General features: G+C 40.3%; 1 protein-coding gene across 1 annotated transcript in view; it reads right to left on the reverse strand.

Annotated features, from left to right (window-relative positions):
* Positions 1-23,503, reverse strand: part of esyt2b (extended synaptotagmin-like protein 2b) — a gene marked incomplete at its 5' end in the record, with an annotated part of 48,475 nt that overhangs the window by 17,626 nt on the left and 7,346 nt on the right. Inside the window, 6 exons of the mRNA XM_080548918.1 lie at positions 287-342; positions 3,434-3,523; positions 7,516-7,588; positions 7,791-7,867; positions 9,035-9,169; positions 11,532-11,573. Coding sequence (XP_080405044.1) covers positions 287-342; positions 3,434-3,523; positions 7,516-7,588; positions 7,791-7,867; positions 9,035-9,169; positions 11,532-11,573 — 473 coding nt within the window. The remainder of the gene's footprint in view (positions 1-286; positions 343-3,433; positions 3,524-7,515; positions 7,589-7,790; positions 7,868-9,034; positions 9,170-11,531; positions 11,574-23,503) is intronic.

Below are 23,503 nucleotides of genomic sequence, written 5' to 3' on the forward strand. Positions count from 1 at the left end.
GAAATTCCCAACGTCCCCTCACCATCATTTCAGCATTGAATGTTTTTGGATGTGGCTCAGCCCCATTGAGCGTTTGCTGAGGCCTTATTTAGACATTTAATATACAGAGCTGAGGTTCACAGTAGCTTAAGTAGGCAAGTCTCCTCCTGCTAAAGTCCTCCCATCACACACACCACAATGACACACCCCTGGAGTGACACACCCCTGGAGGTAAATACTCCATAGATAACCTGGACATGCCAGGTGCAGAGTAGTAACACCTGTCTGGCCAGGTCTGTGTACTTACTTGAGCCCAGGAATGTCCAGTATATTGGTGAGGCCTGTCCAGTTGATGTCCAATAGCTACAAGAAAACAAAGACAAGGGTTTCCAGTCAATTAGAAATAACACATTGCTAAGTTAAATGAATGGGCCAACGGTAGACTCTGGGATTTAGGGTTGTGCGAGTGGACGCACTCATTCGCTCTTGTCCAATACAATATATTTGATGAACGTTGCTTAGTTCAGGGGCGTGATGTCATATCCCAGAGTCTACCTTTAAATGGCCTGCTTGTTCAAACACAGAAAGGGAAGCCTAGTCAGTGGCCTAATAAAATGGGATTATCTCAATTGATTCAATTGATTCGAGCACTTAACTTTATTGCTGTTTAGTCCGAGAGTTGTAATTCCAGTCAGGAACAAAGCTCTTCATAAATAACCACACAGGAAGGAGCTCTGACAGTGGAAGGGTTAGGGTTAGCCCTTCAGTTGGGCTGCATTTTCTAAAATATCTTGCTGACCACTTGAGACAAAGCTGTGTGCTGTCTCATCTAGATTATCTTATTACCAGCAGTTTTACCTCAGATTTGTCCTGGTTTTACCTGCCTGTACCCTCCCTTGTATCCAGCCAGGACACACGCCCTTGTCTATGAGTCATAACCAGCTCCCATAGACCAGATTAGGGTTGCTGAAACATTTAGAACAAAAACAATCCTTCTGAACTCTATCAGTACCCAGGACATAATTAGGTCAGTGACTGTAGGTTTCTCTATAGAGGGTTTCCTAACAAAAGGTACCGTGGGTGTGGATTTATAGGGAAATAAATCTTAACAGTGCATAAAGAAAAAAGCCATGTCAAATTGTGTACACTGCAAGTCTGCCAGAAGAGAACTCTGAAAGAGTCTCCCGAGAGAGAGACTGCTAAGAAGACTGCTGAGAAGTGCAAAGCCAGGAGAAGTTAACATCAGCTGGGAGAGGGAGAAGTTAACATCAGCTGTGACTGAGAGGGAAAACTCCACAGCTGACAGATCCTTTTCCTCTAGTTGCAGCTTTTATGTGTCTAGTCTCAGCTCAAGGAATCGATTTCAATGCGTTTATTTTACAGCCTCCCTCTCTCTCCCCATTGCTCCCACTGCAGCAGACCTACGGTGCAGCAGGGCCAGGATGGCCCACTGCAGGGCTATCAGAGCAGCCATGCAGCAGCCTGGGAGGGTGGAGTAATTAAAGCCTCTTCATCAAGTGTAACAAATGCAAAATAGCAGATGTTCCAATGAGACCATGAACACAATATTGGTTGGATTGGAACAGCTGCTATCTGTAAGTATAATTGCACAAACAAAGGTGAAGTCTGTCATTTTCTATATTCAAGCCTCTGCATTAATGCATAAGCAGCATTCCATATCCTGAATAATGGATATGTATCGGACCACTGTATAAGTGATAAGTGTCCATCTAAAGAGTGGCCACTAAAGGACATCTACAGTATACAGCACTGCTTCTCTCTGACTAAACGACACACAGAGGCTTCACCTAATATGGTCTCTTGTTCAACGGTGCATTAAAAAAAAAAATCCTTGTATTTGACACACAACATCTAGCCATTTAAGGAAGAAGAGGGTATGAAGAGAAGTATGGGGGCTGAGAAGTTCCCTTCACTGTGATGCATTCTGGGGCAGGTACTGTAGTAGTCATTTATGCTACAAATCTTTTTAATAAATAATCCTCTCTGCCCCCATCTTCTATTAAATTATAATGGGTTCTTTCCAGGAATAGGAGGAGTTGTACTAAGCCAGAGACAACAGCTGATGCAGAACCTGTGGTCTGTATTCAGATGAATTACCTCAGATGTAGTATCATTAACTATATCACCTGTCCCAGCACTGTGATTTACTGACTAGCTATACTGCTGCACACTCCACCTGCCTCCTGTCTCTCTACTGGCTCTGGCAGAGGCAGAGGCAGAGGCACTGAACAGAAATGCACCGAAGTAGGCCTAGCCTGATCTGGAGCTATTTAAGGCTCAGGGATCTCCACTGGGAAGTCATATCTGACTTAAATCGGCCAAATGTTTAGGCAGGCCTGGGAACTGGAGGTTTTTCACTAGGTGGGAGGAAGACAATGATAAAATATATGCTGTAAAAACAACTGGTCTGCAGGAAAACCGTCATTGAAAGGGAAAATATACTGAAAAATGTATGCACTCACTGCAATATAAGTTGCTTTGGATAAAAGCATCAGCTAAATTGCATACATTCTATACATTACTGCTTCATAAAGCTGTTAGAGAAAGCAGTGAAAGTGTTAGAGAAAGCAGTGAAAGTGTCAGAGAAAGCAGTGAAAGTGTTAGAGAAAGCAGTGAAAGTGTCAGAGAAAGCAGTGAAAGTGTTAGAGAAAGCAGTGAAAGTGTTAGAGAAAGCAGTGAAAGTATTAGAGAAAGCAGTGAAAGTGTTAGAGAAAGCAGTGAAAGTGTTAGAGAAAGCAGTGAAAGTGTCAGAGAAAGCAGTGAAAGTGTTAGAGAAAGCAGTGAAAGTGTCAGAGAAAGCAGTGAAAGTGTCAGAGAAAGCAGTGAAAGTGTTAGAGAAAGCAGTGAAAGTGTTAGAGAAAGCAGTGAAAGTGTCAGAGAAAGCAGTGAAAGTGTTAGAGAAAGCAGTGAAAGTGTCAGAGAAAGCAGTGAAAGTGTCAGAGAAAGCAGTGAAAGTGTCAGAGAAAGCAGTGAAAGTGTTAGAGAAAGCAGTGAAAGTGTCAGAGAAAGCAGTGAAAGTGTTAGAGAAAGCAGTGAAAGTGTCAGAGAAAGCAGTGAAAGTGTTAGAGAAAGCAGTGAAAGTGTTAGAGAAAGCAGTGAAAGTGTTAGAGAAAGCAGTGAAAGTGTTAGAGAAAGCAGTGAAAGTGTCAGAGAAAGCAGTGAAAGTGTTAGAGAAAGCAGTGAAAGTGTTAGAGAAAGCAGTGAAAGTGTTAGAGAAAGCAGTGAAAGTGTTAGAGAAAGCAGTGAAAGTGTCAGAGAAAGCAGTGAAAGTGTTAGAGAAAGCAGTGAAAGTGTTAGAGAAAGCAGTGAAAGTGTTAGAGAAAGCAGTGAAAGTGTTAGAGAAAGCAGTGAAAGTGTCAGAGAAAGCAGTGAAAGTGTTAGAGAAAGCAGTGAAAGTGTCAGAGAAAGCAGTGAAAAGGCAACAAGGACTCACAGGCTTCTTGAGGAAGAACAAAGACAGCGCGCCAACAAGCGGCATGTCACCTATCAGAGGCTCCATGACCACTCTCAGCACTCCGTGAAGCTGTGGAATACACAAACAACATGTTTAGATAAACATACTCGCTCACACTGATACACACATACACACATATATTGTTAAGAGACCTTTCAATATCAGGGAACTAACACTCCTCAGGCCCTTGACCCACCTAATAACATGTCTACCTAATAACACCTAATAACATGTCTACCTAATAACATGTCTACCTAATAACATGTCCTCATAATAATCTGGCTCTATGAGATTCCAGAGCCGGGTAGATAGATAGACTTTATTTGTCATTGCTACAGTACAGGTACCAAACAACGAAATTTAGGAGGGGAGGCTCCCCTGGTGTTTAGGAAAGGAAAAAGAAACACATTTTGGAAAAAGCATAGATGCATAAAATCACAAGAAGGTAAGGAGCTGGTTTACATCAATAGAGGCTATGTACACAATCCACTGTACTATACTGCACAGATAGTCAACTAGGGTTGTCATATTTCACAAGAAAGTATTTTTTCACATTATTTTAAAGTGTCACAGTTTGCAGGCTTGAAAATGTACATGTTTGTGCCTCAGCACTAGCTGCCATACAATCCGTCCGGACTGTCCTGGGCCCAGAACTTAGGCCTTTTCTGTGTTCAGGGCCTTGACGGCCCTGTGGTAGAAGCTGTCCTTCAGTCTGTTTGTCTTAGCGGCCGGGGTCCTGTACCTCCTGTTCGAGGGCAGCTTGACAAAGTGTTCGTGCCCAGGGTGGGTCGGGTCCTTGGAGATCTTGGAGGCCCCCCTGAGACAGCGTGTTTTGTACAGCTCCTCCAGATAGGGGAGGGTGGCGCCGGTGATCCTCTGTGCTGTTCTCACGACTCTCTGTAGATCGCTTCTCTCCGCTGCCGTGCAGCTGTGGTACCAGTTGGAGATGCCGAAGGTGAGGATACTCTCCACTGCGCCGTGGTAGAAGGCCACCAGCATCTCCTGCTTGCTGTGTTGTTTCTTGAGGCATCTCAGGGTGTATAGCCGCTGTTGTGCCCTCTTGATGGTGCCTTTAGTGTTGTCCTTCCAGGCCAGGTCATCCCGCATGATGTGTCCCAGGAATCGGAGGTTTGAGACTATCTCCACGCTCTCTCCGTCGATGAGCAGGGGCAAGTTAGGGTAGTTAGAACTGTCATTACTATCAGGCCAACTTAATAGTTCTGGTGTATGTCATCCTCTACATCCTAAAAATATACAGTATAGTGTTAGGATGAGTGGAATCCAGAACGCTGCTGCCCGTCTAGTGTACCTCCCCAAATGTTCTCATGTCACCCCTCTCCTTCGCACCCTGCACTGGCTCCCGATAGCAGCTCGCATACCAGGCAGCTAAAAGGACAGCCCCTGCCTACCTGCAGGCAATGGTCACCCCCCAAACTTCAGCCCGTTCCCTCCGCTCCTCCACCTCTGCTGGCCGACTGGCCCCACCACCTCTACACCAACATGGCAGTCGCGCTGCCCAATCACGTCTCTTCACTACACTGGCTCCCCACTGGTGGAATGAGCTTCCCACGACTGTCAGAACTGCAGTCACTACCCATCTTCCGTCGGAGACTGAAGACCCATCTCTTCAGGTTACACCTTAACTGCTCCTCCTGAGACATCTACTACCCCCCAGCACTGCGTCTCCTGAGACACCCACTTTTCCCCTTTACCGTGTCCCCTATGACTTCTACTGCCCCCCTTGTACTGTTTCTCTGTTCTCCAGTGTCTATACTGAGACTGCCAATGGCCCCGGGCCTGAGCTAGATTACTCTTCCTGCTACGACTGGTGGATTGATGATTCACTTGCTTAGTCAAATGTATTCATTGTAAGTCGCTTTGGAATAAGGTGTCTGCTAAATGCCAGAAATGGAAATGGAAAGTGATAGTTCTCTCCATTTCCTTCCTTTCCTTCACATTTTGTATGGTCTGGTTCATTGAGAAATATGGGTGTTAAGTATGGAGGGCGGATCGTGCCACATTCAAATGCAATACACACATTGGAATGCAATACATGTGTAACACTAAATACAATGCAAAAATACGGCATATTTGTGCCAAAATGAAATCAATACAGCCCTATTGTATTAGGAGATGTGTGTATTACATTTCGTCATGAGCACATTACATTTCGACATGAGTGCATTTCATTCGAGTGTTGCCACGGTGCTAATTTGCATTGTGTTTCATTCCTACTTCAGGTGGAGCAAAACACAGTATCTAATGATGTTGTGTTCTACCGTGTAGAGTGGCTGTTGGATAGAATGGGGCAAATCTCTGCTGCTATGGGTGAAGAATTTCCTCAAGCAACGGTAACCCTCTTGGTGACCATTCAACAGCAACATGTGTTAATGTTAACAACACCAAACGCAACAGCAACATGTGTTAATGTAACAACACCAAACGCAACAGCACACCAGACTGGGATCACCACCACTGGCCGACCGGGACGTCCAAAAGTGGATAGGATATAGCCTGCTGTTCCTTATTTTGATGATAAATCGTAGCTAGCTAGTCACATTGGACAGACTACCAAAACAGCTAAATAAAGTATCTTAACGACAGCAAAAGTGATAGAAATACATTACCTGGAGATTCAATACGGTAGTACCGGCTGTGGCTGTGGACACTCAAAAGGCAAAAATTGCAGCAATTGGCGAAACGGCAAACTACAGATCTTACAGTTTTTATAGTCTCTTCCAGCTCCTCCCCCCCCGTGCCAAAAACTCATGGCTTTGACATACAAAAAGACAATGCAATGCAAATTATGCAATGCAAATTAGCACCGTGATGTCGGAATACAAACGCAAATTAGCACCGTGGCAACACTCGAATGAAATACACTCATGACCAAATGTAATGCGCTGCGTTCATGTCGAAATGTAATGTGCTCATGTCGAAATGTAATACACATGCGCTCATGTCGAAATGTAATACAATGCACCTATGTCGAAATGTAATGTGCTCATGACGAAATGTAATACACACATCTCCAAATACAATATGGCTGTATTGATTTAATTTTGGCATAAATATGCCGTATTTTTGCATTGTATTTAGTATTTTTGCATTGTATTTAGTATTTTTGCATTGTATTTAGTGTTACACATGTATTGCATTCCGATGTGTGTATTGCATTTGAAGGTGGCACGATCCGCCCTCCATAGTTAAGCACTGTTGATAAATGTGTGTGAATGAGTGTGATTGCATACGCTGGACAAGTAAACAGCTCAATAAAGTTCAGTTGTGTTTCCAGGGATGGGTGATTGGCATTTCGCCCTATGCTCATACAGTAATCCACACGTCAGGAAAACCCATGGACTCTTTGTTAGAAAACCAGTTTTTGTTTCTGTTCCTGGACCGGCCCGGTCACGCTGCTCCAGGGAGCTCAGACGGAGCTGGTCCAGGCAGTGATAGTAAGGTGTACCTGTTTGGTAAGTTAACCCCATACTGTTATTTCTCATTCTTCTTAGAAAACCAGACCACCTTTTCTGTTCTTTCCTCGTCTTCTCCCCTATACTACACTCCAGGTTAGGACTAATGTTTAGACGGCCAAATAACAAACCTCTTAGACTGCGCTAGTTCGTAACAATAAAGCTAATAACATCCATATAAAGCAGACAGGTTGTCAATGTGTTATAGAGACATGAAACAACAATTTCATAACTCTTCTATCCTCTTGTCTTATTTTCTCCCTCTGTTTTTATTAACTTTTCCTGTAAAGCACATTGTATTGCAATTGGTATGAAATGAGCTATAAATAATGTTTGTCTGTTATTGCGGATTCCAAGACCAAATTGCACTTTAATAGAGAGAGAGAGCATAGACAATTGTACAGATAAATGGACAATGCTTGGAGGGAAACCAACACATAACGGATCAGAGGAGCCATTACAGAAATATTGCCATTGATGCCTACACTTATTGTGACTCCCAGGTATTTTACTGCACATTGAGTGAGTTTAAGTAGTCAATACGTGTTTGGATACAAGACAGGAAATAAAGAAGAATGTCTACATTACCTGTATGCTCTTAATACCAGCTTTGCAGTAGTATCTTTTGATGTCAACATCAATTTCAGTGTTCCCAACAAAACTGGAAAATAAACAACTGTCAGCATCATCAAATATCCCATTAATAACATCTAAGCTATAAGAGGGTAGGGACCATAGGTTTTCCTAGCCTGATTATATGTTCGGGAAAAATTGCTGGCCATACACACATTGTAGTGAAGTACATTCTATGACCAGCCTTCGGCTAAAAAAAGAGCTGGTCCATATATAGCTGGTCAGGTCACCTGATCTGTAGGTCCATGATGATCTGACGGTTGTCCACATTCTCTGTGTAAACCTTGACCCCGTTGACCCTCAAAGGCTAAACATAAAACACAAGAGATTACATCACCACAGCACCACTGGCCTCTGCTTCAGACTCCCCCCCCTCCCCCGCTCCTTGCATCCACACAACCTCACACCCTTTCGTTTTGGTTTTACCCTGCCTGAAGTGACCATGGCGCTTCTCCACTACCGTCCCGTACTGTACCAGAACCCGTGCTCCCGCTTTGTTTTGCTTTCTCCCGTACCGGGCCGTAGTACCCATACTGATTTTAGCTACCCTTCCAGACTCTGAGAGAAAGGTACTATCCGTGCTATGATGTGACTCTGCAGACCGTTGATTGGTTTGATTGATAAGTGACGCATCATACAGCTGTTGTTTACAATGGTCCGAGAGCCTTGACGTTAGTTTTTTGCACAGATTTGAGTGTGCCAATGCTGCTTTTTTGCACTCTATTTGATACTCTTCAGCTGCAGCACCCCAGCTAAGTCTGATCACGGATGAGCGGTGGTATTTTCACTATATTGGGAATTTACATTGTGAAATGCATTCTTAGACATGACTACGTCGTCATGATTACAAAGATGCCACTTGAAATGCATGAAACCCAAGTTTATTTGTGTCTTACACACATGTTCGCCTAGTATTTGACTGCCCGTAGCCCAGTCACGAATGGTCCCAGTATTGTGGCTTCAGACGGAACAATTTTCTTTATTGTGCTTGTTGTAGCAAGCCCACGATATTGCTCATATATATTTATTTTAATCCTGTTCTTTTACCGACTGCTAAGACCACAATATAGTAAGCTAGTTACTTTAGCTAGCTAAAGATATTGGCCCCAAATCATTTTACAACTTGTTTAGCAATTATGTTACAATGTTTCTGTCGAACCCCGCAGTGAAGTATAAGCAACGTAATGTAGCTAGCGAACAGAAGTGGGGACTGTCCCGACTCGCTCCGGGTCTGTTGTGTATAATGGAGAAGCGTTTCTGAAAATACGGTAAGGGTAAGATACAAATGCGTGCCGTCCTGTACCCCCCCGGTCTGGTCAATGGAGAAGCGCCATGTGACCCCACATGGAACTTGTTTAAGAAACACCCATCCACCAGCTGTCCCTGCAACTCCTGCTTGGAGTCTATTTGGTCACAAACTTTGCCATTCTGAATTGCTTTTCCATAGTAGGAAACCAAAGTGGTGATCTCTAACCTTGTCCCCCATGTTGATCTTGCTGAAGCAAAAGGTGCTGAGGTGGGAGTTGGATCCCTTCACCGCTGGCTCTATGGTCTCGTGGAGCAGCTTCTCCACAAACTGGCAGATGTAGGGCCACATCTGTCTCACAGTCTGCCAGACCAGAGAAGAAGGGATCAGTGGGTTAAACTGGCAGATGTAGGGCCACATCTGTCTCACAGTCTGCCAGACCAGAGAAGAAGGGATCAGTGGGTTCGGGTTACTCTGACAAGTGGGTTAGTCTGACAAGCATACAGTCAATTATACAACAGTTAGTTCTGACCAAGTAATTTGATTGGACAAGAGGCATTCCATGAGTGCTGATATACAGTATAACAGCAGGCAATATTGCCGCAATTAACAAGGCGATGGAAATGGTTTGGCAAGAAATTGCTGACCGATTAAATGTGTAGGTCATACTAGCCCCTACTTATTGTTATATTGTTATTTTAATAAATGAATATTCATTACTGTGGTGATATCAGCAGCAGGCTACATACAGTCATATCGTCACGATGGCATAGTGGTATTACCCGCTGCCATGCTATAAATCGTCATTTTAAGACGGTGGTTCAAATCCCACTGCTGACACACTTTTTACTGCATTTTGTTGTCTGAATCTAATCTAAAATCTAATCTAAATAAGTATGTAGGCTATAAAATGATGGTGTAGGCTAATTTACAAGAACTGACACGATTACAATGGTGTTTGAAGCTTTTCTGACTAGTAAATGATGTTATTCTAACTCAGGGGTGTCCAAACTACGGCCTGCGGGCCAACTGCGGCCCATGGTCTGTTTTTAATTGGCCCCAAAAAAATTCTAAAATTATAATTAAACATGGCCCACACACGGAGCTTGCACTTGACTGTATTGTAGTTCTTAGTTTTAACACTATAATTAGAGCATAAGGGCCCTACCACAGAGAATTTCAAGCTTTCCTATGATGATGCTGAATATGGGGACGTGCTCTATCACTCTGAAGTGCGCTGATAGCATTTTCTAACAAACGTTAGTTGATGTGTTAACAACCCCAATAACGTATTTGCATAACTTAATATACCCATCCCCTTGTCCCTTATGTTTAGCTCTTTATACAGGGCTGTGAAGGGGGATCACCATCCTTTTAGTTTTTTTAAACAATTTGTTTATTGAAGATTTTCCTTTTTATCCTTTTTAAGTAGGCTACATCAAGATACAATTTAAACGTGCAATAGGGGGATCAACATCCTGACTAAGAAGCAATCTGAGGCTGCTGTTTTGAGAATGAGCCATCAGCAATTATTTAATTTTTTTTAATAAAAAAAGAAAAACCATTTAATGGAAAGATACGATATGGGCAGTTTTTTTTTTTAAGCATATTCAAGTATCAAGCATAATTTACCTACATTTAATTAACTTTAATACATTAGAGGTGAGGCGATACCTCACCTCTAGTGAGTGGCCCAGCCTTGAGTACGGTATATCTTTCTGTATGTGGCCCTCTGTGAAAACAGTTTGGACACCCCTGTTCTAACTGGACCCTGGATTTGGCATAGATAATTTTTTCTTATGATTACTGATGGATAGATGATTCACTTAGACAGATATATATATATTGTAAATCGATTTGCATGAAGGCTTCGGTTAAATGTAAAAACATTTTTTTTATTTTTTTTTATTAAATATTGAACCAGCAACCTTCGGACCTCTAGCTGGCTGCCTTAACCTCTACACCAAACATACCACTGTGATGATGTCAATGCAAGTTGATAGACATACACTTTTTTATTTATTTATCTATCTATCTATCACACTTTCAAAATACCAAATTATCTATCACACAGAGATAATTTGATAATTTGACTATGAGGGCTGCTGTGGTGTGTGTTTGTGTCTTTGTTTTAAAACTTTGTGTATAGAAATTATCCATCTATCTATCTCGTAAAAAGTGAGAACTAGTATTTCCTAAAAGACACTTGACGGAACTGTCGTTCGGGATGTAGTTTCCGCCTGTGAGACATGTTTGACGCATGTATGACCTAAACCAGCCTGTAAACCTGCTCGCTACCAGGTTTGTTCTGAAGGATTGGTTGCATAGGATTGAATGGCCTTTGTAGGAACGGCCTCTTGGTCATTGTGATAGGGAATGAGCGAAGAGACCTGAATGTGATTAGCATTCTGATTTATGCATACAGTGTGCTGCAAAAATAGAACAGCTTTGACTAAACATGCCACACCTGTAATAATCATGCTGTCTAATCAGCATCTTGATATGCCACACCTGTCAGGCTGATGGATTATCTCGGCTCACTAACACAGATTTAAACAAATTTGCATAGAAATAGGCCTTTTGTGTACATAGAACTCTTAAGACTTAAAGTCTTAGATCTTTGATTCCAACTTGTGAAACATTTGAGCAAAAACAAAAGTGTTGCTTTTATATTTGTGTTCAGTGTACATAAAGCAAAAGTAATGCTTCAAACAGCTTTGTTTACCTTGTTTACCCACTCCACCCGTTCTACATCAGGGAAGTAGACCTAAAATGAAACAAACACAATACATCATGGGTGTTTGTCACTGTTTGCATGCTCTTTAAAAGTGTTTTTGTCACATTAAAATATCAGTGCCTGAACACATCCAGGCCTTCACATTATCTTACAGTACATTATCTTACAGTACATTATCTTACAGTACATTATCTTACAGTACATTATCTTACAGTACATTATCTTACAGTACATTATCTTACAGTACATTATCTTACAGTACATTATCTTAAAGTACATTATCTTACAGTACATTATCTTACAGTACATTATCTTACAGTACATTATCTTACAGTACATTATCTTAAAGTACATTATCTTACAGTACATTATCTTACAGTACATTATCTTACAGTACACAGAGGCTAACCATAGGGAGATAAAGCCCTGGGCATATACTGTACACTGCCCACACAGCCCATTGACATGCACATGCATTAATGTACAGTACAAGCACATAATCTCTCTCTCTCTCTCTCTCTCTCTCTCTCTCTCTCTCTCTCTCTCTCTCTCTCTCTCTCTCTCTCTCTCTCTCTCTCTCTCTCTCTCTCTCTCTCTCTCTCTCTCTCTCTCTCTCTCTCTCTCTCTCTCTCTCTCTCTCTCTCTCACACACACACACACACACACAAAGACACACACAAAGACACACACAAAGACACAAACACACACCACATTAATAAACAACAACAGCAGCCCTCATAAGTCATTATAAAAACAGTCTAAACACTCTAAAAACAGAACTTCTCTAAAGTGTAAAGAACTCCCTTTCTTTACACGTGGAAATTAAAGTGTACTGTCATTCTGTTAATTCATTGGCAGCAGTAGCCCAGGGGATGAAGCTGTAGAGATGACATCACCTGCGACAGCTACAGGAGGCAGCACTAATGCTAATGTGAGAGAGAAAGGTGCTGACCTAGCACTACTGTGACAGCACAGCTTGGGACAGTGAGAGGAGTGGGAGGAAGGAAGTGGATATAAACTGCCACTGGGTTTGACAGATTCAGCCCAAGCTTTTTCACAGCCTGCAAAGCCTCAGTGTGAACACTCACATTGACAGAGCTTCCATAACCTGACACATAAACCAACACATTCACACAAAACATGGGTAAGGGATACTAATTGTAAATGCATGGCTTATTAAAGGGATAGTATAGTACAGCTCTTGGAATTATGAGTGATATCTCGGGAAGTATCAAGAGACCAGCTTTAGTTACCCTTCACAAAACTAATGGGAAATCAAATCACTCCATACAGCAGTATAGGCCTTCTACTGTGAATCTCAGTGAACTGAATGGCAGAGCTTTTCGTACAGTATGAGAGCTGAATGTTAATGCCAATGCTAAACATTGTATACGTGCAGTAATAGTGAAACTTTAAATAAAAAGGAAATACATGCTGTTAACATGCCCTTACCGTTAACAGCGTATTTGAGTGTCTAGAAAAGCGCTATATATGTAAGTCTAATGTATTATTATTATTATTACCCTATACCCTCCAAGAGAAGATATTCTAAAGCACTGGTGTCTCACAGGTCCCTGAAATAAGGATCTCTTACTTCTCATAGAGTAGGCAGCAGTAAGCTGGACATGACACTCAGCACCATGTAGAATATGACACTCAGCACCATGTACAATATGACACTCAGCACCATGTACAATATGACACTCAGATGTACAATATGACACTCAGATGTACAATATGACACTCAGATGTACAATATGACACTCACATGTACAATATGACACTCAGATGTACAATATGACACTCAGATGTACAATATGACACTCAGCACCATGTACAATATGACACTCAGATGTACAATATGACACTCACATGTACAATATGACACTCAGCAGATTTCCGCCGGTGTGCTTCTGCTTCTGAGTTACTTGCCCAGCTTGTAGATCAACAGAAATGGTGCTTGTCTGCTTCACACCAACATATAACCTATTACAACATATAACCTATTTTCCTTCGATAAACGTATAAACATGATAAACTAAACATATGCATGAGGTCATGAGTCAGATGGACATGAGAGGGGACACAATTTGCTAGAGAAGTCCTGGGGTATTAGTGGAAGAAAAAAACTTGTTTTTAAGATACCTCCACCCACAACCATGTTTTTTTTCATATCTCTGATACGTCTATATATAAATATAGGCAGAAATGTTATAATAAAAAATATGAAATATATTATGTATATGCCTTTAAAATTAAATGATATAACAGTTAGTTCCGACCAAGTAATTTGATTGGACAAGAGGCATTCCATGAGTGCTGATATACAGTATCAGCACTGGGACTTTTAACTACTATAATTTTAACACTCCGAAATGACCGTTAATACAAAGTAGCTAGCCTGCAAATGTTTGTGTTCAGGTTACTAGGCAACAGTCCAGTTGCGGAACTATTTTTTGTTGACGGAGCCAAAATAAATGATTAAATAAACAAACAAATCATAATCTGTTGTCACTTATTACTGTTAACTAATAAATTGCGCTGTAGAACTGGGGCCGGATTCACCAAGCGTTTTTAAGAACAAATTTGTTCTTAAGACAAAACTTAAGAAGATTTGGTATTCACGAAGAAAATCTTATCTTAACTTTAGTTTTTTCTTAACTTTCTTCTTAAGATTTTTCCTAAGATAGAACTTAAGAACAAATGAGATTCTCCAAAACAAAGTTCTTAGATTTCTTCTCAAATTTCTTCTTAACTTTAAGAGAAGCTCTCACCTGTCTTAAAGCAGCTAAAGTGAAAGGGAAGTCTTACTTGAACAATTTTGTATTGCATTTATTAGCTTTTTGGGGGGGGGATTTGGATTTATTTGATTTTATTAATATTTAGTTTAGCCCTAGACAATGTGTTTAACACATTTTGTTAATTCAAGTTGGTCAGAGTATTTTTGTGTGAATGTAGCCTATCACATACAGCATGTTTGAGATATAACTGAAATGGGCCTTTCAGCCTGTGTCACATGTAGGCCTATTCCTAGATTACACCACAATGTACTCAGAAAGTAAATCAAGGAGGCAGTTGTTGTATTTGATGTATACTACTTAATTAATCATTATGAACATGTTATTTAAGTAGGCCAAGTAACTGAAACAATGTCCTTACTATAATTTATTTTATATTCACATTTTAGATGGAAGTTCTTCATAAGTTCAAAAGAGAGAGAGAGAGAGAGAGAGAGAGAGAGAGAGAGAGAGAGAGAGAGAGAGAGAGAGAGACACACAGGTGTAAAAATCACAGTTCAAAATCTAAGAACTTCTTAAGTGAGAAAACTAAGAAGTTCTTAAGACATAGGACAATTCTTAAGAAAAAAATGGTGAATAGCGTTTAAGAACATTCTTAGGAACATCTTATCTTTTTTCTTAAGAATTGTCTTAAGAATTATCTTAAGAACACTTTGGTGAATCCGGCCCCTGTTGTATAAAAGCAATATCACACACGAGGTCGTGCTGTTATACTGAATATCAGCACGGCTGTGATTCGGTCGTAGATTAGTTAATTAGTTAACTAATTAACTAATCAATCTAACTCTTGCTCTCATGCCTCATTCTGTGTGAAAAAGACCAGTTCAATAAACTGGTCTTTTTCAAACAGAATGAGGCATGAGAGCAACTCATTCAGAGGGCATCACAGCAGCACAATTCTGCCCAGGTCAGTACAGCAGTAGTGACTCTCCCATGATGGACTATGATGAAGAGAAAACACTCAGATACTTCATTGTTGCTGGCTCCCTCTGCGGAAAGGCAGCATGCTTTTAATTTACTAGTGAATTGAGTTAGCGAAGTCATTTTTAGCAGGACCTTTAGAGCTAGTTCATAACTGAAGACTCGGAACATTGTTATTTTAAACATGCCAGGATCATACCACTTTCCTGTTAAAATAACTTTAAAGACACAATCCGTAATTCGTAATTAGTTTTTGGATATATTTTATGATATACTTATTGATTCTTGAAGAACATTATACTGTAGATACCTCATGGGCTTGAAAGAACTGTCTTAAGTAAGTTCATAACACTCATAACACACCTCAGCAGACTTGGAACATTGTCACCCTAACCTTTTTGGATATATGATTCATATATTCACAAATTCATAGATAAACATAAATTACTTTCTGACAGTCAATACGGATTCAGATCAAACAGTTCAACATCACTGGCATTAATTGAATCAATCGAGGGAATTACAAACGCTATAGACCACAAACAGTATTCAGTTGGAGTATTCATTGATCTTAAAAAAGCTTTCGACACAATCAATCACAACATATTAATCAGTAAACTGGAACGGTATGGGATCAGGGGGGTAGCATTGCACTGGGTGAGAAGTTATTTAAGAGACAGGAATCAATTTGTGAAGTTGGGAGAGTATTCATCGTCATGCTTGGACATTGCTTGTGGCGTCCCCCAAGGGTCAGTATTGGGTCCGAAACGGTTTATTCTTTATATAAATGATATTTGCAAGGTATCAAAAACATTAAAATTAGTACTATTCGCAGATGATACAAATATGTTTTGTTCTGGGGGGAATTTAAAGGAGCTAATGGAGATGATTACTTCAGAAATGTGCAAATTAAAAAGATGGTTTGACATAAACAAATTATCATTAAACCTAAGCAAAACTAACTACCGTATTTTCCGCACTATAAGGCGCACTTAAAAGCCTTTAATTTTCAAAAAAAAGACAGTGCGCCTTATAATCCGGAGCGCCTTATATATGGATCAATTGGTTAATTGGTTGATCCATACTGGTTGTACACAGCGCTCAAGGCGCTCTGTCAAAATGTTTCAGTACGACTGGTAAACTACAAAGCCGCACCGCTTGCAGCATTACGGTAATCAGTAAACACCGGTACTGATGTGCTTACTCACAGTCCCACACCACAAGACCCCAAGTAAAGAAGACTAAACAGAGTTTCCGAGGGAACAAAGCGAGATGGCCACAGTTAGAGGACAAACTCGAACAGTGGGTTGTTGAACAGAGAGCAGCAAGTAGAAGCGTCTCTACAGTCACTATTCGAATGAAGGCAACAGCGCTGGCACGGGACATGAACATCGATTAATTTCGAGGCGGTCCTTCTTGGTGCTTTCAACTTGAAGTTTTAAAGTACCCACTCGATATAATAAACAACAGTTTAACGATCACTAAACACTTATAATTTGTGTATTGGATTCATTATTCTCGTTTGCCGGAGGCTACCGGTAAGGGAGGGTTGACTTGTAAACATACTTTCGTTTTAGCTCGTGTTCAAAAGCAAGAACTGTGTGTTCATCTAGTTATGTGTAGTTATGTGTTTTTAGCATGTCGATGTTCTCCCAGTATGTTGTCATGTTATTAAAATACAGTTGAGACCTTCGTAGCGATGTGTTTTGTTAGCAGCGTTCGTAGCTGTGGCTGCGTTCAGAGTCACTTTTCTCCCATTCAGTGTTTGAGGTGAACCAACATTCAAATACGCCTGTCGTGTTCAATCTTTCTCTGATTTGAATGTATGACACATAATTTGAAAGCTTACAATCTGTAGTTTAAGCATGTGTAAAAACTGAAAAATTACGTTGCACATTTCACCAGGAGCTGTCACATATTGGTTGTTGGTTATAGTTGTATAGCCTATTGGTTGTTTTCTGGTGTTGTTTTATTGTTTTGCTCTGTTTGTAGTCTACTTGATGTATTTTTATCAGCTGTTAAATCACCACAGCGGTTAATCCACTAATAGAGATAATACCAGATTGAAAATGCTTGTAGCTAACTACTCTATATCTCGTGGTCGCAGTTATTGCGAATTGCTATTCACGCGAGTCAGCTGTGAATCACCGCAGGTCCTTGACGCTTGTTGCAAAAATGGATGACGAACGGCTGATACTTGAGGTGGAAAAATATATATTTTTGACAGTGGAGCAGGTAGAACGTTGACGGTGACAACGCTCAGGTGGAGCATGGACAACGGGAAGTTGACACAACACCGATGGAGAGGTGACGCAACGCAGTAGGTGGAGCTTGGGCGTAACGCAACCCCAGTCAAACGTTTGACTGCAGTATTCTATATTCTATTCTATGCGCCTTATAATCCGGTGCGCCCTGTATATGAAAACAGTTCTAAAATAGGCCATTCATTGAAGGTGCGCCTTATAATCCGGTGCGCCTTATAGTGCGGAAAATACGGTACATGTTATTTGGTAATTATAAAATTAATACTCAAGTACAGATACAGGTAGATGGTGTGGACATTGAAAGAGTTCATGAAATTAAGTTTCTTGGTGTGATAATTGATGATAGAATAAGCTGGTCATCTCATATAAAAAATGTCCGAAATAAACTGTCAAGAAGCATTTCAGTACTGAGTAAGGCAAGACACGTTCTGGACCATAAATCACTCCACACTCTCTACTGCTCACTGCTTTTACCATATTTAAATTATTGTGCGGAGGTTTGGGGCAACACTTATAAATGTAGACTACAATCACTATTAATATTGCAAAAAAGAGCCATAAGGTTAATTCATAATTCCGGTTATAGAGATCACACAAATTCATTATTCTTAAAATCAAAAACATTAAAATTCACGGATCTGGTCCACCTTCTAACAGCACAAATAATGTATAAAGCAAATAACAACCTACTCCCTAGGAATATTCAAAAATTGTTTTTTGATAGAGATGGGAGTTATAGTTTGAGGGGGGAGTTACATTTAAAACATATTTATGTACGTACAACGTTAAAACGTTTTTGTATTTCTATATGTGGAGTGAAGCTGTGGAACGGATTGAGTGTGGAGCTAAAGCGGTGTCCAAGCATGACCCAGTTCAAAAAGCGGTATTAAAAAATGGTTTTCACCAGGTACGAGGAGGAAGAAGGGCTTTGATAGTTGTTGTTTTCACAGATTATTTGTTTATTTACATGATCTGTTTTCTATTGTTGGTCAATATGTACATATGTAAATAAATGTGATTTAATTTAAAATATATATATTATATTTATATTGAAGTCAACTGCTGTTTATTAATTATTAATCTCTGTTTATTGGAGAAGGGGTAGGATTAAATAAGCTTATGCTTCTTCCTACTCCTTTTCGGACATGTGAAGTAAATAGTGTTTTTTGTTTTGTTTAGTTTTTTCTTGTTTTTGTTTTGTTTTGTTCTTGTTTTTGTTTTGTCTTTTGTTGTTATAACTATTTCTCTCTGCACATGTTCGAAATAAATGCTTTCATTCATTCATTCATTCATTCATGATTTTATGACATGATTTTATGACACCTACTATTCCCAATGATTGTGAAATAACATTAAACATCAATCCAACTGTCTTAAACATACAATAGAAATGTAAACATAGACTGTATAGCTTAAAAATATGTTTATAACTCTCATGCTGATGTCACAGACAGTTCTTGCACCCAGAATTCTGTCTATGCCTGCAAATTAAAGTTGTATCATTTCTCCAAGCCCATCCTCAGCTGTATGTGGCAGGGCTGACATTAAGTTGTTTGTTAAATTACGGATTGTGGCTTTAATTTAATATTTTTTCCAAAACTAAGTTAGTATACTGAGTTAGTATCTGAGCTCATAAAACATACTGCATTGAGAGCCCACTTATTTACAAAAACATAATATAATGCAATGAATATCGACTGTGTTGTGTTCTGTATTACCCTGCTATTACATAGAATACTGCAATGATGCATTACCTACTGTTTCCACTACTAGAGGCTCCAGCCGAGGGAGTATATAAGATTGAAGTGCTCACTCTGTTGGACTCTTGCTACTACGTTATTATAATGGAGTTATTAAAGTACACATGTTAGCTATCTTTGCTCCCGCATTCATTCCTATATTCTAGCCTGTCACAACACTACAGACTGCATACTAATACCAGGGGAGCCTCCCCTCCTAAATTTCGTTGTTTGGTACCTGTACTGTAACAATGACAAATAAAGTCTATCTATCTATCTATCTAAAGTACTTGGTAGACAGCTGATTTATTCTCATCAATTTGTTGCATCATCAACTGTACAACAGTAGGCATTAAGCTACATGCATCAGTCAATCACATCTTAATCCCCTCAGTACAAATTAAAATGTGTTGAAGTTCCTCAACAACTGAACTGTTCTGACAGTTACTACTTACTACTGCCCTTCAAAACATTGTGTAAGAAGTCACAAGACATTTAACAGTGTGACAATGCCAAACATTTGGGATAAAAATAGAGTGAATATTGGTCATCACACCCCATGTTTTTCCACATCACCAAATTGGCAGTCACCTTGTCAGTTGAAAGGGCAGAAGAGACAAGAGGGCAGTTCCATGTAAAATGACCCATGAGGACCAAAATGTGAAATCAGAGCATAATTGGGTGTCAAATGAAGCTACAGTAAAAGTCGATGGGAAATTAAGTGAGAAATATATTTCTCAACCACCTTCCAGAAGAATAAGGATAAGCAAAAGCTTTGACTTCTGGTCAAACTTATGAAAAAGCGTCTAAGAAAACTATACCAGAAAAAATATTTAAAGGTGTTTAGATTAGTTTATGAATTAATAAGTGAAAGTAACAGAATGACAACAGTAACAGAATGGCAAAATCAAATCAGTCATCTACTGAAATGTAATTGTCTACTTAGCTGTTCAGGTTGTACAGAACCTAAATGGGGTCTTCGGCTGTCCCTGTGGCAGAACCGTTTACGGTAACATTTAATGTAGAACCCTTTTCACAGAGGGTTCTACATGGAACCCAGAATGGTTTTACATGGAAACCATCACCACCAGAATCTTCCTACATGGAACTTAAACGGGTTCCAAAAAGGGTTCTTTCATAAGGACAGCCGAAAAACTGTGGAAAGTTATACAGTTTTGATTGATTGATTGAAAACTTTATTAGAAGATTTGCAGAAGTAGGTACATGAAAGTACATATTACATACAAGGTCAACTAACAGGATAAAAACCCAAGAAAGCCACTGGCTTATTTCAATTGGGGTCCTTGTGGTCCAGTGGTAGTTGCAAACCACTGCATCAGCATCTTCACCAGAACCGCATCAATATCCTCATCTCATGCTCCAATAGATGGAGACTGTATTGTTGTTGGGTACACTGAGGTACAGGCAATTTCATTTAAAAGGAGAGAACCAAAATGTTGAAATACATTTTTCAACCCTCTTCCATTTTAAGAATAGGGATGAACAAAGGCTTTGACTTCTGGCCAAACACATGACAAAATGAAAAAGCGTCTAGGAAAAAAGGTGTTTAGAAAAACAACAACTTCATTAATGTTCAAGTATTGACCTCGATCAACTAATGTCAATACTTATATTTTGTTATTAGTAAATGGTTTGACTTCTGTAAGTGTAATAATCATTGCACCAGTCTTCAGGTTATTGTGTTACCAAAACCTTTTGTATTATACTGTCCCTATTTTAGCTACATCATCATAAATTACATTCAAATCCATAAATCATGCACATTTAGTCATTCTGTACCGCCATTCTATTACCAAATGTAAATCCACTTCACTTACTGTAGCTCAACAACCAAAAGAGATATATTCATGTATCATGATAGCTAACACCCCACTCTTTCTGCAGACATATTTTTAGACAGAGTTTGAGGAGAGTGTGGGCACATAAAAAACCCAGGGAGATCTCAGTGTTCTGCATAATTCTGGGAGGGTTTTGTTTTCAGTTGGAATAGTTAGAAGTAGCCTAGTCCTTGTGCATAGGATTTCTACAGTTTGTTAATTTTGCTATCAGTGATTTTTGTTTGGTAAAGGCATATGTTTGAAACTGAAAATGTAGTCTCAGGGTCATTCTGTTACTGTGGAATTGCCCAAAAGTGGGTTTTACAAAAAACTATTCTAGTTAACTCTCGGGTTTACACAGTAAAGATCCCTGAGATTCCTGTTCTCATCAAGTTCTTAGTTGATTTCAGTCAACTTGGATCTGATAAGCAAGAGATATTCTGAATCTAAGTGGTAGTCTTAACCCGTGGCCTGTATAGAGTAGGCTAGACCAGAGTAAAGATCCACATTTGACAGACAAGCCAGGTAGAGACTTGGCTGCATCTGTAACAGAGTTGGGAATGTATGTTTAGTTGTGGTGAATGTAGATGAGTTTCGCTGTGCTTGAGCAGCCCTGGTTGTTGTTGGAGCCCCCCTTTGGAGTTTGGGTGTACTGCAGGTCTGCACGTTCTTTGTCCTTCTCTTGTTGCCGTACTTGCGGTGGTGCTAGAACATGGCCGCCAGTCTAATGGGTATGTGCGTGATGTGAAATGCTCCTCGTGTTTTGTTGTTTGTATGGAGAATCTTGTAATGTAGGGTGAAGGTGTTGGTGTAGTACTGTGCTGTTTGTTTTTTACATGTATTGTGATGATGTGATGTATTGTGATGATGTGAAACAGAACATTTATTGTATGTTGTTTTGAACGTGCAGATTCACAAGCAGACCAGAGAAGAATTGTGTTCTATATGTCTTCTCTGCAGGTATGTTGCTTCACATGTTGTTTGTAATTGTTATTTGTAATGTTTGAGGGAAGTTTGTGTTCTTTCTGTGAACAAATTGTCCTGATGTGAAATGTACATAGGCGGTGGTGGTAGAACATGGCCGCCAGTCTAATGGATTCACAAGCAGACCAGAGAAGAATTGTGTTCTATATGTCTTCTCTGCAGGTCAAATAAAAGAATTAAATGAAAGAAGTTTGGCTGTTTGACCATCGTTACACTGGTGCCGTGACCCGGATCTCAAGATCAGCTGAACGCCGATCTCCGTGGATGCTGCGTGGATGCCAGGTCTTAGTGTGATAGATCAAGTGTGGTCAGAGTATTATAGTAAATGGTCATTCAGTCTGAGGTCTGTGATTACATCAGTTTAAAAAGTGCTTTGATTGTTTTGGTTTTTATGTCCTGCTGTAACTTTATATTTTTTTTTAAACATTATTATTATTATTATTATTTTCATTCAGTAATATTACACAACGCAAGTCTGTACCACTATGGCTCAGAGGCCAGGTTTTAATGATGAGATTTTTGCCAGTCCAGTGTTGCCTATGGAGAGGGGTGCATGGGGGGCATGTCAGAGCAGAGCAGACAGTGCTGTCATCGGTGGGTTGAATAGTAGGGAGGTGGGGTGTTCCCAGTTGTTTACTGACAGTGGTAGAGGCACAGGGTCAGGTCAGGACCCAGGTTGTGCTGCTGTCGGACAGTTTACAGGGGAGGCTCCTCCCACATCCACACCCAGTGTTAATGACACTGAAGCTCTTCATCACCTTTCAGACATGATGGGTCAGCTAGGTGCTCAGATTGGCGAGTCCATTGTAACCAAGCTAATTTCAGCTGGTGTAGTTCACTCAAGTAGTATGAGCAGTGCACACCTCAACTGCACATCGCCTCCAGATCCTGTAACTGATCCTAATGTTGTTAGACAGGAGGTTCCGTGCGTTACTGTGAATGTAACATCAGACAGGGAACCACCAATGTTCCGAGGTGATAGTTCTGATAAGTGTTCAGTCCAGGACTGGATTGACATGTCTAAAGCTTATCTGAGAAAGCAGAAATGTCCAATGCATGAACAGGCTGAGGAGATACTGGCAAGGCTGATGGGTAAGGCAAAGGATGTTGTGAGGGTTGGTTTGCGAAGCGATCAGACACTTGATGTGAAGCAGAACCCTGATCTCATCTATGATATCCTTCTCAAGTACTTCAGTGATGTGTCATCATGCCTCCCGTTGTCAGATTTCTATGCCACTCTACCCAGACCCAATGAGAACCCTGTAGACTACTGGTTGAGGATCAACAAAGCAGCTGATGTAGCTGGTGAGGGCCTTCGCAGACAAGGTAGGAGGATGGAGAACGTGGGTGAAGAGGTAGCACGGATGTTTGTCAGGCATTGCCCGGACTCTGGACTATCCCGTATTCTGGAATGCA

Source organism: Nansenia antarctica, assembly GCF_963989245.1.
Source record: "Nansenia antarctica genome assembly, chromosome: 19".
In the NCBI taxonomy this organism is placed as follows: domain Eukaryota; kingdom Metazoa; phylum Chordata; class Actinopteri; order Argentiniformes; family Microstomatidae; genus Nansenia; species Nansenia antarctica.